General features: G+C 36.9%; 1 protein-coding gene across 1 annotated transcript in view; it reads right to left on the bottom strand.

Annotated features, from left to right (window-relative positions):
* Positions 1–991: 991 nt before the first annotated feature.
* The window catches only part of LRCH1 (leucine rich repeats and calponin homology domain containing 1), a 116383-nt gene continuing 100076 nt past the window's right edge, over positions 992–17298 (bottom strand). Inside the window, 1 exon segment of the mRNA XM_030948505.1 lies at positions 992–3588. Coding sequence (XP_030804365.1) covers positions 3475–3588 — 114 coding nt within the window. The 3' untranslated portion in view covers positions 992–3474.

The following is a 17298-nucleotide window of genomic DNA, read 5'->3' as shown; positions in this document are numbered from 1 at the left end:
AGCTGGACCTGAATCGTTGCTCAAACCTTGACTCACTCTTGCCAGAGGAAATGCTACCACAGAGGTAGGATGGGTTCTTTTTAGGCAATGCTGAATGCTCTCCTGTGTCTCTGGCTCCTGCTAGATTCTAGGTTACAGGGAGGCTGGGGCTGGTGACAATTATGCATTGACTTGTATCAGTCTTGCATCTATTTATTCATGAAGTAAGCTCTGAAGGCTGGGAAGATACAAGGCTGTGTGCATTGCAAGAGCTCTCCAGAAGGAAATTATTGCAGAGGGATCCTCTGGTTCCAAAATTCCCTATCAAATGTGAAAAAGTACAGCCCATAAATTCACCTGTTCACTAAGGAAAGACACTCCATTTAGAGAAATTGGAATCTAGGAGAATCTGTGCTTGGATGAGTTCAGAAACATGCACGGGCAAGAGAAGGCTGGATGCTGTGACCTGCTCCTTGTTTCTGCAGCCAGGGGCAGGTCACAGCAGCTGAGCACAGCCCTGGCACACTGGGTTATCCCCAGGGCCAAAGGCTTACTGTGTTTGCTGCTTGGATTCAGTACTCTCCAGGAATCTTCTGGTTTTGTTTGTTGAAGCAGAAGGCTGCAGAACAATCTGCATTTCAGGAGAAAAGGCTGCCCTGCAGAGAGAAGTGTTAGCAGTAAAATGAACAACTCTCATACACCAATGTGAGCAGGAGCAAACTGAAGGAGGCATCTCCCCCTGAGCCCAGCCCAGCCCTGGCAGCAGAGGGCAGATAATTCACTGCCCCTGACAGACTGGCAGGAGGCCTTCACAACAGCAGCAGCAAAGCTGCAGGCAGAACACTGCAGGTCCCCACAGCCACCAGCTGGATCTTATGCCTACTTCAGCTGCAAAATGCCTTTATTTGCATCACATCATCACCTTCCCCCATCCCCAATCCCATCATTTCCAGTGTCATGCTCTCCAACTACCATGTCTTTTACAAGAAATCATTAGGCACAGGGATAGGCATTAAAGGGTTTCTGTAAATAATATAGTTTAATTGTAACTACAGTAAAGATTTTCTATATACATTATGTTCACTGCGGAGGGTATTACAGATTTGCCATGCATGTTTTATTGCACATATAAATATTGTACAAAGGATCGTGAAGATTCTCTTTTTAGCCATACAGGTTAAGACTGCATAAAAAAAGCTGTATTACAAAATACTTAGAGCTATTTATTTACAGCCAACTTCAAGCAAATACTGAAAGACACTATCAGGAGAAAAACAAAATTTTAATTATGAAAAAACAAGATTTGTCAAAATAATAATAATTACAAAGCTTCATGTTGCCATATATACATTGTAAAAAAATACTCAGGAAACCTGCATTTTTTACCCTCAAGATGCAGAAATCAATATTCCTATTTTTATACTTGATCCTTGAATGCTTCTAAAATTTGATAAACTCTGACTTGAAAACTTATTTTCTTTACATTGCTCGTGCTTTTTGACAAAACAGATATTTGTGCAGCTCTGTAAAATATTAAAATACATTTTCATTTAGTGTTAAAGTGCACAGTACATTTTATAGGAAACAATATGCTAGCTGCCAATCAAATTACAATTTATGTTCCCTCTATAAAATAAATGTTTTTGCTTTGGTTGAAGTAACTGGCTATTCCATGCACACTGTCTGGCTCATTGTCTGCGAGTCCACTTTCCTCCTCCTCCTCACATGCTGCTGTCACTACCTCCCAGGCCTGGAGCCAGTGGTGGTGTTGAAGTGTGTGCTCTGTGTTCAGACACCATCTGAAATTCAGCAGATCTGCTGCTGAACATGGGTGGGTTTAAAGGCAGTGCCTCGAGAGGGGGCAGTGACAAGTATGCATCACTCTGCCCAAAAGCCTTCATACAATAGCTCTCTCCACATCCTCTTGCTTAAATATTTCCTCCTCACACCCCCTTGCCTCTTTTTTTTTGCCACTCTACATTTCAAACTCCCTGTGTGTCCCCAGCCAGCTTCCCTTTTCACCACATGCTGCTGCCCCGTCCTGCTTGCCCAAGTCCCATCACTGGCTTCTTGTGTGAATGAAAATGGGATGTTCCAGATAGCAGAAGAATTACTGTGCTGGAACTTTTTGATCTAAAATGTGTGATGTCTTAATAATAAAGTATGCTTTCAAAAACCTCTTTGAAAAATGTAAAGTGGTAAGAAGGAGAACTTTTATTTCCTATTGCTGATGTGGAAGGAGAGGTCTGATGCTGCAAACGTGCACTACAGAACATTGTGCTTAATTCTGTGGATACTTTAAAAGAGAAGCACTGTACCCAGGCAGGTTGAATCTGGAAGATCAGGTCTTTGAGACTGCCTTTGGGAATTTCAGTCATTTTGTCTCCTCTTGAAGGAATCACTGAAGAAAACAAGTTAATTTTTTGGCTACCTGTTAATCTTGTTAACGTTCTTGTGCTATTTTTTACTATTTGTTCTGTAGTGCTGTAATCTTTAAAAGAAATCAAGTTACAGTGCAAAATTACATTTCAAGACACATGATCCTAATGCACATAAATAATTTTGTTGTGGCAAAAGTTAAATGTCTTGTGCATAGCAAAATAAGCAATCAAAAATATTTTTTCACATTTATTTTTCAAGTTTACACATTTCCTTTTGTTTTTAAACATCTATATACAAATAAAATGGGTGTGCTCTCACTTTCAGCCAATTTAGTCTATCTAGTGAGGGGAGAGGTGGTACTGGAATGTAGGAAACTCAATGGAATGCAGACAATTTTTTACCAATGTTCCACAGATTCAAGAAATAAAGAATGCCATTCCAGCTAGCTGTTCTTTCAATAGAAGCACCTATTTTGTTTGCTTTTTATCTTACATATTAGAAAATACAATTTACGGAGATCTAGAGCTACTGCACACCAAGTAGAATAAAAAATAACTAAGTATTTATATTAAAATAAAGTGTTTAACCACAAAAAAAGCAGTAATAAAATACAGTTTCCTAATTTACATTTTGCATCCAAAGGATGAATAACAACTCACTAATAAATAATATTTATATAAATATTTAATGTCTGGATATTTTTAAAAGGCAATAGGCTGAAGCAACTGCAGAAAAACCTAAGGTGGTAGCAGTCTGATTTACTCTCCCTTCTCCCTCCCCCCAGGTGATTACAGTGATTCTTAGTTTAGTAATACAAAGTATCTTGCTGCAAGACAGCTGTGTACTCCACACGATTTTAAGTGGCAGAGAGGTGTTGTTTTAGTAAGTACTGTACAAAGCGAGCTATAAAAGCAGTGAAGTGCCAACTTCCTCTAGAAAATGTTTCTGTTCAGTTTCTGCTTTGTAGTTTGACACATATGTACAGTCTGAAACATGGGTTTAAAATCATAACACTTGGAGTACTGGAGTTGTTTTCAATGCAGTTTGAAAAAATGGGCAGCTTTTTGATTTGTTCATGGCACAGTGTAGCTGGTAACAGCAGAGAGAGTAGTTTCATGTGAATAAAGCTTGTTTCACTGTGGTTACATCTAGCAATGCTTGAACTGTTATGCTCACTTTTACCAAGCCCTTTTCTTCTAGGATGTGATGTGGTAGGCAGAGCTTCTCCTAGAAAAAGACAAAAAAAGGAGTAAAAATTAGAATATTCAATACTCACTGCAGAATCTCATTTCACATAGTCACACTTGGAACACAAATTCCAGCAAGCAGGAATCATTTCCTATTTTTAATTAAAAAGAACTTCCTGTGATTTTGACAGAAAGTCTCTGATATTGCTCCTGCTACCCCTAAGAGTTAGTGAGAGATCTGTTAATATTCTGGGCCCCAGAAGCCAAGTTTTTCTGCAGTCATTACAGCATGTAAACAGCTGAGGGCCAGCAAGCACACACCAAACTTTCATCTACAGAGCAGGATAACACAGCATTTGTCCTGTTATGACGTATGTGTGAGATGGGGGATGGAAGGCTGACTTTAAAAAAAAAGGCACACGAAAAAATCCCCATTCTCCCACTGAGCTCTAGACAGGGCCCAGGATATGCACCTAGAAAACTACACACAGGCACATACAGGGAAGTGTGTGCAATGCTGGGCATTCAATGGGCAAAGTGTTTCATCCAAGTATTGGCACCTTATTTGAAACACCTGGGAATCAACTTTATTCACCGTAGGGACACAGCACTCATGGCCATGATGGAGCTCACTAGCTGTCCAGAGAGGCTCTTATAGCAGGAGACAGGCAAGCAGTAAATACTGTATCTCCTACAAGGACAGCAAGACACTCACCCATGAATAATTAGAGAGAGCGTTAGAGGGGCAGCCTTGCATCATGACTGGCCCTCTCTTTAATAAAAGTTTTTCTCAATGTTGCTGGGCATTCTTGTTAAGAAATCAATGAAATTAAGAAATCGGGCAGCAGGTCTATAATAAATAAATGGAAAAGCCAGACTGCATCACATAAACCATAATTACAACTGTGAGACTCACTGCCACAACATAGAAGCCAAAAGCGTAAGTGGGATGACAAAAATATACAAGTAAGAGAAAAATCCAAACAGAGCTATTAAACACAAACACATGGAAACAGAGCCTGGCTCATGAAGTACTTCAGCTCTACATCATTGCTTTAAGCATGAAAAAGGCACCATCTGTGTGGTCTAACCTGTTTCTTTCCCAAAACATCCATACATAACCATCAGCAGACTTGGAATACTGATTTTTTGCAAAGAGAGGGTGGTTTTGATCTTCTCACTATTGAATATCTTAGTTATTCAATAACCTTTCAGCTTTTAGAACTATTGATGCATTTGAGATTGTTTTTATTAACTGCCTGTCTTCTACTGAATACTCCTCTTGAGTCTGTAATGTTAACTAAGGGTCCCTTATTTTATCTTTATACAATTCATGTCCTTTTCCACACTTCCGCATACTGATTACTTCTTCAATTTAAACCTCACTGATCTCTTCAACCTCTCTTCTCATGACACATTTTTTCAGTTCTAGTCCCTTCCTTACAACTCAATGTGGACCTTACAACTCAATACAATGGAACTAGTACACTCAAGAACAATTCATAGAGTCTTTACTATGTTATGCACCTATGTTTAATTGTTTTTATCTCCTTCCACTCTTGTCCAGTCCTTGCTCAGGAGACCTCCTCCAGTGGGCCACAGCTTCAGAAAAGTATCAGTACTAAACAGCTGTTCCACTACTTCTGATGTTTATGACTTTCTTTTTTTAATGAATATTTCCCTCATGGATAACCAGCATTTAGCTTGCTTAAATTTCTTGTAAAGTTCCTCACAGCCCAGTCCAGCCTCAATGAGAGGAAAAACTGCAAAACATACCGATTAACTACTGAACCTGAAGATAAGAGCCAAACTTCATTTACAATCACAGCGTCTGATACTGGTAACTGTAATTTATCTATATTTTGTTTACATTTTATATTTACTACTGAAGTTGTTTTAGTATGTATTATTTTATGTTGAAAGATTTCTTTAAGATCCAAGAAGCAATTTCAAACAGGTAATTTTCAGGGAGCTTGGCTGAGTAGGTCTGCAGGAGATGGACAACATATATTTCCCCACATGGAAGAGAGCATATATAGTAATATTCCTGCTAACACTGAGTTACTACTTCCACTGAGTTTGTGGATTCTGATTCACATTGACCAAACTATTGTGGCAACAGCCTCCTGCTCCTGACAGCCACCCTGCCCCTCCCTGCTGCAACTATTTGTCCAGTCAGGCCAAGGAACTACTCCCATCTTGCAGCTTGGTCATCAGCCACATTTCCATTCCAAAACTATCTACCATAAATTGATCATTTAAGTTAAGACAGTGAGTCAGCAGTTCATTCTTGTTTGTTCTTCTGATTGAAATATTGACTAGCAAGCTTTCAGAGATGGCTCCCCCCAGCTTTTACTCCTCTGGAAAAAAACAAGTGTTTTCCAGAAAATCATATAGTTTAGGATGCGAACTCCTAACTGATACTGTTTAGCTCTAGAGTAGCTACATATGAAGGTAGACACAGTGATATCAAATAAAAGGGTGATAAAAAACCAACCAATATTCTTCTATACATTTTGCCAATCTCCTGTCCTGGGAGCCATTTCATCTAAAAATCCACAATGCTCTGATTTAGATTTTTTTTTTAAAAGAATCATATCAATCTTATTTGAGAATACAAATCTACTTCTTTCCAGTGTCCTTGCATAGTAGGCTCTTGTTTCACAGATTTGGTGGCCCTTAGCATGCCAATATTTCATTATTCTTCCATGCTAGGCAAAAGGCATTTAATAAGAAGGCCTACTGAATCCAGTATCTGAAAACTAAGCAACTGGTATTACAAGGCTGAAGGGTATGGACTGAACCCAAAATGCCAGTGCTAAGAAAACCTATCTTGCTAGGTATTTATGTTTGAAAATATTCTGCATTTTGCTATTGAAGTCAGATTTGCTTAAATCACCACAGTTAAGAATGTTTACTTAGAAAAATTTAAATTCCAAACCCACTGTTTTTGTGGCACCTTGTAGCACTCACTGAGCTGTTTTGTCATGCTCTCTTGCTAGGATTTTTGCAGTTGCTTGTAAGCACATTTGCACTTAAAGCATAAGGGAATGCATACCCCTTTTCCTACGAAAAACCCAACCAACATGGTTTTTTAGTGTTTTTAAAAGCATTATCTAATTATTTTAAATACAGAATAGTAATTTAGTCTGTATGAAGCAACCTTTCTACCTGCTGTATTTACAAGATGCATACTCCAATCAGGAAACCTATTCTAGGAGGTCTGTAAAAAAATAGGACCATACAACTGTGTTGTAGGAGTGGAAAGTTTCCCACCATGTAAGTGTTTTATGTACCACTCTATGTCAATGGTCAAGACATATATACTTGACAGCCTTCTCTTATGAAGCACACTGGCTCACATTTTATAATTCTGCAGCTAAACACACGGCTACCATGAACTTTCCAAACTTGACAATGAGACCAATGCCATCTCCTAAAAATGACAAGCTTCTCTTAATGTATCCCAAATTCTGATACGTAAGCCCTAAACACTATCTTAAAAGTTTTGTAAATGGCTTTCATGAACTCTGTCTCCCACACTTTTCAAATCAGAGTTTTTGAGTCACTTTTTTACTTCTCAGACTAAGAAAAGGCAAATCTTGCCAAAGATGGAATCCAAAGCACAAACAACAGCTTTCCATAGCAGCAGTACCATCCCAGGTGTCTCTTCAGCTGCTGTCCCTGCTTTTCATGCTCTGCCTCATTCCCTCACCAGATACAACTGCTCTCTGGAAACCACCGACAGCAAAGCTGAAAAGCTGCAAGCCATGGAGATTTCAAAGCTTTCCTGAAATCCTACCATTTTGAAGCAAATGCCTGGCCAACCAAGAGGAGAACTTGCCCCTGGCTCTGAGGAGACTCAACTTCACTCAATTGTCCCCACATTAAATAAAATTCCTGTCCCTATTACAATAGATGTAAACGCATAGCATTTCTGTATAGAGGTGTGAATTCTCTCTCTAAAAACACTCACGTTGAAACCACCACTGAACAAACTCCAAAAGAACAGATGGAAGAAATGGATACTAATTCTACAGACAGCCTAAAACAATTGTGGTGGGAAGGGCTGCCACTCCTCATAGCAGCACCAATCTCTCTATTCTCTATCCACTACACATATGAAGATCTAATATATTTTTACTGCTTTTTTTCTATCTAAGAACACAAAGGAAATTAAATTACTTGTTGCAAGCAGACCACCTTCTACAGACACACAGCCATTTTGAATGGATAAACATGTTTTCAAACTCATAATGAAGCAAAAGAACAAACTCTTCCTGAAGGAAAAAATGTTAAGTGCACAAAAAGGAGGCAGCAGCAGGAGGCTGAATCACAAAGCAGCACAAAGAGACAGTACCACAGATGTACCCACAAACGTGCACATGTGCATGTGCTTGCCACAGCAAGCTTCTAATCCTGGAACAAATATTTGATTTAGGATAGAAGTCAGGAATACACAATGACACTAATCCCTCAAGAACACGACACACTTCACACACATATCTATTTTTATTCGACACTAGATGACTTCAAAGTCAAGACAACTGTTTGAATTAGTTTATGGCAGGGCAAGCAGCTTGGCAATTCAGATACAGTAAGCATTTATAAAAAAGACATTGCTGCCATAATATCAGATTGGTAAGTGGTAAAATGACCACATCATGATAAGAGCAAGGCCCAACTGTCTGTATTTCTTAGTAAAAATACAGAGGAAAGGAATCCCACAGTTCAGCAAGAGCCTTTCTCTTTCTTCCTTATATTTGTAGAATGTGAGATTTCAGATCTACAGGGGAAAAATATTAATAAAACAATGAATATTGGAATGTGCAATTTCTCAAAGCACATATTAAAAAACCTAAGTCAAGTCCATGTAATGCCCATCATTTCATGTTTGAAGCCAACTATTTTGAAGTGGGAAGTCAATAAAAGAAACTTCAGGGCACTACAATTAAGCAAACTTATGTCCAATATACTCAACCTTTGCATTTTTGTAGGACAAAACTAATTTTCTTTCTAAAGGTCAGAAAAAGCTATAGCAAATATTTACTTTTTCATATATCTAAGGCAATTTAACATTATTCTTTTTAGATATTTTTTCCTTTTCTACTATTATTGTTGATGTTTGTATATGCCCAGATGCCCTGAACTACCATATCAAGTACAAATGAAAAAATATGTAAAAAAGCACAGTAATTCAGGCTATACTGCAGCTGCAAAATCATGTATTTGGAGTCATAGCCAGTTAAACTTCTAGATAGGAGCATCTTCTGCACATTCAATAAACTGGAAATGTTTGCAAAACTGTAATTGCCAATGATGGGCTTTGGATTCTTCAATAAATTATGACATTGAGCCATAAAGTTTAAAAGTGGACCACATATTTTATAAAATCCCTCACAGTTTTATTCTAACAAGCTTAGAAAACAGTGACTTGAAATGTCAAGGAACAAAAAAATCTTAATAAAGACACAACACACATTAAACAGTAAGAGAAAACAGTCTTACAAGAGAAATACCAATTATACCAGAAAGTTACATATTAAATTCTGAGAAAGTGATGAGTGCTTTATATCATCAAAGCAGAATACATCATTACCTTATAGTATTTTTCTACTGCTCTTTCTGCATAAGACAGCTGGTGTTCTAGAGATGAAGGAAATGGCAAAGGTTCACAAAACCAGCTGTACCACTTTTACCATTTTTTTTCTCGACTTGCATGTATGACTGGGATTTTGGGGTTTTTTTTTTTGTAACAGGAGAAAAATTTTCGTGAAAAACAATGACAGGGCAATTCTTTGGTAACTTATTAATGTATACTGAGTAGAAAACCCTATTGAATATTTGCTCACATCTAATTCAGTCCCCATTCACATAAAGGTCAACTTGCAGAACACTTATTAGGAGCACAATGGGATCTATATACAGCTTTCAGCTATAAAAACTTGTTAATATACAAAAGGCATTTGAAGGACTACTACACTGCATTACACTGCACTTGAAAATATTTCTTTTTTCTGTATCAAGGAAAAAGAAAGCCAAATTCTCACATCAAAATGCCACTTGTGAATCCAGTGCAAACAAATTTTGCCTGCAAGAATATCCACTACAAGCTGTATTTATTATTTTATTGCAGTATGGATGAGATGACCTCCACAGGACATGAGAGTATGATGGGCACAGTACAGACTAGAAACCCATTTATTAGGATATCATGGCTTGAAAATCTCTGACGATCACTGCAATGCAAAAAAATGAATGGGAAAAGAAACAGAGGAGCAAATATAATTAATGTTATGAATGAATATAGGGGGTGAACTACAGTGCACTTTTTTTCTTAACTCAAGGCAATCAACCTTATTATGAGACTGGCTATGAGCAGTCAGTACCAATTATATCTACCTGGATATCTCAATATTGACATTTCCTCAAAGGTGAGGAACCATCAAAGAGTTGAACTGTTTGGTTCACAAGTACTAAAGCCACAGAACAGCAGCCCAGAAGCAGGACTCTGAATTTAGCAAAGAATCCATTAGAGAAGATTAAAGATGTTTTAGTTTCCAGTTCTCCATTTAGTGTAAGAATTACTGACTTCAGAGATGGAAAGACAGACATTTTTCATATTTGCATTACGTTTGAAATATATTTTGAGAAACTTTACTATATTCAGACTCAGAAAATGTAAGGGTAATTCCACTACTTCTTTCCCTTTAAGATTTATAGATATTTGGAAGTGTAATCAATAACAACACCCAAAAAATACCAAACTGGGTAAGTTTCATGTATGTTAGCACAGTTGTGCTTGTCATGAACCAAGTATGTTTGGTGGTTTTCACCATCTGTTTCACAATGGCTTCACCATCCCTAACTACCAGAAACTGCACATAATGCTACACTTCAAATACCAGATATTGTCATAGCTGAGAACACACAGAAAACGGTCCCTAAGTGATGACTCTGTTTGCATGGTAAGCTTACACAAAGTTAAGACTTCAGACAAGTTTGAGAGTTAAGTGTCACTGTGACTGGGGGACGTTCACTTGGTCTACACTGGCACAACAGTAGTTCAGTTTCCAGCCCAGTGTCTATTCTGATAAAGCATTCAAAAGCACTGAAGACATGAACTTCCATTTCTGCACACTGAAAATGCAAAACACACTGATTACTCCTCTTACTGCCCTCCAAACTATTGGATACAGTGGATAATCAGAGGTGCTATTAAACAAAGAGACAGATGTGTGTTATAGGATGGTAGCAAAACCTTTCTCCACATGATTTTCTCATTTGAAAAGATGTACTCATACATGCAGCTCAGCACTACATAAGGAGGGCACAACACAAACCATTGACAGGAGACCTGTTTACCACTTAGGGGAGCAATAGCAAAATCCCAACTCTATAGAAGACATCACTTCTGTCTCAAATGCCAACACTGGACTATAAACAAACATATTAGTAGATTCTGAACTGATTCAAGCCACGTGTCACTCAGTTTCATCAGAAAAGCAAAATAATTAGAACAAGACAACAAAAAATCAAAACAACATCTGCTCAAAGTGGAAGCTTAAATGTCAAGCTGTGATTGAATAAACAAGTGTCTGGTGTTGGAATTGATGAAATAAGGCACACAGTTAGAAGACAGGCCTGTGCAGGATGAGGGCACAAGCCTATAGCTACATATCAAATAAAAAGCTTAGATGCACTCATTGAACTCTCACTTCGTCACAGATGATACTCTTCACAATAAAGTTGTTGTATGCATGCACTGGAAGCTGCCAGACACCAAACCCTTTAAAATTTTGATTTATCCATCATCAGAAACTAATTTTCCCATTGTAAAATATAGATCTAATACACTTGCTGCTTTTTATGTATATCGGTATATATATATATCTATTTATATCTATATATTTAAGCCACAGAAACCAGGAACAGAACTGCACTTAGAAGTTTTTAAATAAAATTTTACAAGTATCTGTGGAGTGGGAATATTTAGAGAGCAGCATTAAATAACAACTGTATGGTCAGAATAATCAGTAACACACATCCTAGTTATACTCTAAAAGTCTATAGCTTATTTTATTATATACTAGATGGAGGGAAATTACTGCATGTATTTCCAAGACACAAAACTGAGGTCCTTTGGTTAGGTAGCCTGAATTACAAATTTAGGCAACAGCATCTAGGCCAATATTGCAATGTAGATATAGGCTTATACTCAAGGGTTTGTATTTTTCAATCAATTTTAATTTGTCAAATTAAAATAAATAAATAAATAAATAAATAAATAAATATTATTAATTATAAAAATAAATACTAAATAAATTTAAATTTCAATCAATATTTCATGTCAATAAGGAGAAAACCTCAAAACTGTCTTAAGTTTAGAGTAGATGAACAGAACCCAGAACTAGAAGGGAAATGGAAGTCATCAGTCCAGCAGTCTAACCACAGGCAGAGTTCAAACATACCAAAATAGTTCCTGCCTAATGTATGTCTAAACTGCTCTTTAAAACTTTGTAGGATGGAAAAGGAAGAGTCTTCCCAGAGGATCTGTTTTCCTAGCTACATTGTCTTTGCTTCACTGGTTACACAAACAAACAAACAAACAGTATCTGAATGTTCACAGGAAATGAAACAGAGAAGATAATGATGGGACTTGCTTGATGTCACACTGAAAACGGCAGGTAAAGGAATCTAACAGCTTATTCCCAAACTGTGTCACTGTACTGCCTGACCTTCTTCCTGAAACATTCTAAAGTCTTGCTCATACCCACTGCTAATTTACAGTCACCTTTGGGGACTAATGTAGCAAGTGTTCAAAAGGAGTCCAACGCTGTTTTGTGCGACAGAAGAAAAAGATTATTCTACTGTAGGAAAACATAACTACTCCAGTATGGAATTTAATCAGAACAACAGAGATGAACAATAATCTTTAAAGTTACAGCACTCTTGTTAATATATAAGACTTAAAAAAAACAACAGTAATTTGAAAGATAGTTCTCTAAGTGCTCTTAACATAGTATGTGCAGAGATAATTGGCACCTACACAGAAAATTCTATCACCTGCTGGAAGTGTCACCTGAAGCTGCTTCAATATCTGCAGCATTCTTGGATTTTCAAAAAAGTAAGAGGCTCAGCTCTGTTTAGCTTGTGATACACATCTAGCCTACACCCAATATGGAATAAGAGGAGCTTCACTGCTTCAACACATTTAGTGAGTAGTCTAGGCAACATGAAAGAAAAGCTATAAATAAAGAGATACATAAGTTCTTAAACTACAGCTGGAGGGGACTGAAGACATGGGACTTGCCTTCAAGATGCTACTCTCCTCTCTTCTACTTCAAGAGATTAATAAAGATATTACAAGGAAGGGAAGCAAGGGAAAGGGAGAAGTTTGAAAGGCAAAGGAAGGAAATTAAGTACCTGTAATTTTTCAGAGACAAAGCAGAAAGTTTGTGCGCACATGCGAACAGGTTATGCAGTTAGCAAATTCCAGTGATAAGTTATATACATCAAGACTATAAAAAGTATATGGAAAAGACAAAAGCCTAATAGATCCCAGGAGCGAAAAGTAGAAGTTGATTGTGGGGGTTTCTCCCCGAGGGCGAGCAGAGTGTCAACAGTCTTTCGAATGTGACGAATATCCGACTGCAGGATGTCATACGGAGAGCAGAGGTCAGCCTATATCCCGAAGGGCAGCCATTAGAACAGAAAAAGAGTGCAAAAAATTAAAAATACAAAAATAGAAAGATATTGATAAATAAATTATCACAATATTCTAGCATAAACATGTCGGAATAGTTTCTTCCTAGTATTGCCTTAGTCTCTAGACATCCCAGCTTTCTTTTATTTCCTCTAAATACTGAAGCTATCATATGACATCAGAATGTTAAGACAGAAGAGCTCAAGCCTTCTAATTCTGCCAAAATTGTGCCCAAGTTCACAAGGGTGAGGAAGTACACGTGAGCAGCTCGTTGTAATGAGGTCTGCACACCTTTGCCCATCTGGACCTTACTCAAATGCTTAAGTGGAACCAACTGAAAAAATTAACTTAAAAATAGCAAAGAGTGGGTTAGAAAGCTGTTAAAGGCACAAGCAGCAGCAATATGAAGTCTAAAGAAAAAGTACTTACAGAAATCATTAGAAGTATGCAAAATTCTCTAATATAATAATCTAAAACTTGGTATTCAAATATCACCTCAAATGATACCCAGGGATAGAAACTCAAAAAAGCATTGTAGCACTAACTATGCTTGATTTTAAGACAGTTTCTAAACTGAAGCATTGGACACTAAATTTCTTACATAGCATTTTTTAAATTATTACCAGGTTAGATTCCCATACGTTTTTTGGAAATTATCAATGACTTGATGTGGCAACTTACTCTGGACTAGCTATACAATATGAAGTGAAATATGTAATAGTACCAATATATTCACACAATATTTAACATTTAAATCAAACCAAGCAACACTAGTACTTTCAAAATGCTATCTAAGATACACCATTTTACATTGTAAATAACGCCTTACTGAGATAATGAATACTTACTGAACAAAATTACATGCAGTAAGAATTTGAGAGAACACTGCTCCTGTGAAGCTTTTCAGTCCCACTTCCTTAATGAACTGACAGTACACCAAATAAACCAAGACATGGAAGTTCAATGTCTGTTTTCTGTTCGTGCAAAGTTTCAAGCTCCAGTTTGAAATAAATTAAACTTTAAAATAAATTTTAAATGTCTTTCTATCCTGAAAAGTGGCTAGTGAACCTGGAAGTCAAAACTGTCATTTATACACAAATTAAGTAGTGACACCTTTTTTTTCTTTTTTTGTTTTATTTTTGCTTACCATGAGTGGTTCTAGCTTTACCAGGAGTCAAAAGCTGCAAAATTTTGTTACTTAAGCCAGCAGATACAGAGCAGAGAACCAACCTGCCCAGCAACTGCACTTTTTTTGCAGTCCTTTTTCACAAATTTTTAACTCAAAACTCTAATGTGATAATAAACTTCAGTGCAATTCTGTTATTTTTTAGAGTATGAAAACTCAAAGACAGCACAAAACATGCTGATCTTGTTTAAAAATGGGATAGATTTAGTACTGTATTTGAGAACACCTACATCCACAAGCTGCTTAGCACAGAAACAAGTTTTAGTGCAAACTATTAGTGACTACCAATTACACAATATCTTGCACTTATACCAAAGACACCAATAAACCCAGTAAATGCTGGATTAATTTTGGAACAACATCCAAGACTCAATTCCTACTTACTGCAAATACATTCCAAAAGTAAATATCGAAGATACATCCAACTTATATTTTAAAAATAAAATGCCAGACCTTTATAACAAGGACCTTTTAAAATTTTTGTCAAAAAAACCCCCAAAACAATGCCAATAGTCCCTACTGCAGTCAAATGGAGAAGGGAGTAATTTCAGACTTTAGAGATTGAGAGATGGTAATAGGTTGACTGTTTACAGATACTGATGAAGTTGCTAACCCAAGATTAACATCCTAAGCAGCGTAAGGAGAAGCCAAAGCGTACAAAAACAGCCAACACATGCAGAAGAAACTTTCTACAGAAACTGCCATGATGTGTTTTAGTTAAATTCAGTGAAACTTGGGGAAGCCTTAGGAATATCTATTTTTGTGTGTTCTGTGATTATGGATAACTATTCACACCTTATAATGCAAAATATTTATTTTTTTATGTATTTTAGATTTCTGTAATGTAACTGTAGATGAAAAATATATTGCTTTTCTCAAATGGTAGAAGTATTTCCACTAATTGCACAGATATTGTGCAATAAAAATACAAAACTAAAACATGCCATCATGAAATAGTGTAAAAGCACATGACCTCAATACAAAGTCTCAAAGATAATCACCCACCCATCCATCTATGACAAACACTGCCCATTTAGGGGACTGAAATTATTGCTAGTAAGAATGACAAAGATACACCTATTTAATAATTACATTTATGAATTGACATGTTACGTCTATGAAGCTGTATGATTAAATCATAGAGCTGTCAATCATGCACACAGAATGAACACAGTAAGACAGAAATAAGACAGCAAAAGCATAACCAGCTGTTTGTGTGCACAAACCGCCCCCATTCTGCATGCTCCTGCAGTGACTGAAAACAGAGAGCATTTCAGAACTGACCTCCTCGGGTCTACACTCTGGTAAAAAAAGTCAAGAGTAAGCTTGCAGAAGTGCATTAAAGAAATCTGTAGTGCATATGCACTATACTCAAAGCATAACTGAAAGGAAGCTCAGAATTCTGCTTTCAGGACTGTAATTGAGAGTGTACTGAACCACTTAACACCATATCATAGGCCAAACAGTGTCCATTACCGAGTCCAGAGGGAAAAGGTGGAGAAACGAGTCATACCTGATAAAACTTACTGCAACTTCATGGATGTCTCATGATGAAACTATGGAGAAGTAACTGATTACGTGAAGTGATTAGAAAACAAGCACAAGTGGCAATGATAATATACCTTGCATTAGACTGAAAAACATCATTACCACTTGAACAACTAACAGGTGGATAGAAGGTAAAACACTTTACAGTCACTGCCTGGCTGCCTCCTTTACTTGGTTTTGCTACTTTTAGAACACAAAAGCCTCCTGTTTTGCTTTTCTTTATTACTGTTTTACTTAATTTGCCATTCCTACACTAACTCAAGTCACACTAATTTCTAGAATAATCCTGTCTGACATTGCCACATAGTGGATCTCATTATCAGAGGAGAGGCTGATACACAGTATTAGGTCCCATTTGCAGGACTCTAAAGTCACTCAGAAAGGGCACAGATAAACCTTTCGTAGCCTGCATCTTTGTACAATGATGTGAGATCTAAAAAGCCATTCCTTATCATCACCCTCTTTTCTGCTCAATATGTTTACACAATGTAAATGACTGAAAATTTAAGAGATATGGCAGATGTCTCTTATGCCTACCCAAGGTATTATTTGTCACACTAAATCATGCTGCATCACTGCTGATGTGCTGGAACACAGACACTGGAACATTTGGCTGTGAAAGATTTCATTTTATCACTACCTTTTACAAACAGAAATTACCATTCTAGTAGTAATCATGGTAACTTCAGTCTATCTTTTTTTTTAAGCTGTATGACTCTATCAATACAGTATGTTATGTGGGGAAAGTCTTTATTTTCTTTTTAAAAAGATAAATCATATTTCTCTGACCTGACCCCATAAAGGGTCAAAATATGGTCAAGTGCCTAAACAGTTAAGACATTACATTAGTGTAAGCTGAATACCATAAAAATTAATTCCTGTCTTTGTAAAAAGCTAATTTCACAGACATTGAAAAGACTTCATTTTCTTTTTCAGAAATGCTTAGAAGATCCTACTTCTGATACCCCTTATTTGTTCATAACTGAGAACCAGAAAAAATGCAGACCAAAACTTGTAACTTCTGTCTTTCAAACCTATTGCATGCACAGCTTTGTTTTGGTCTAAATCTTACTTATAATAAAGTATCATTCAACCCACCACAAATCAATTTTTAACTTTTGAAAGGAGTACTGGTTCACACTACTGAAATTGTGTAATACCCTGTAATATGGATTACCAGGAATAACAGCTACCAAGAATAAAAGCTCAACTTTAATTAAGTTATTAATCTGCAGGTTGAAATAGGAAAGTCTATTGCTTCTAGTATGAATACTGATTTTGCAATGACAAGTTGAAGAAATCTGCATTAA

This window comes from Camarhynchus parvulus, chromosome 1 (assembly GCF_901933205.1).
Source record: "Camarhynchus parvulus chromosome 1, STF_HiC, whole genome shotgun sequence".
NCBI lineage: Eukaryota > Metazoa > Chordata > Aves > Passeriformes > Thraupidae > Camarhynchus > Camarhynchus parvulus.
Note: the sequence above shows the minus strand (reverse complement) of the source record. Positions and strands in the feature narration are given on the sequence as shown.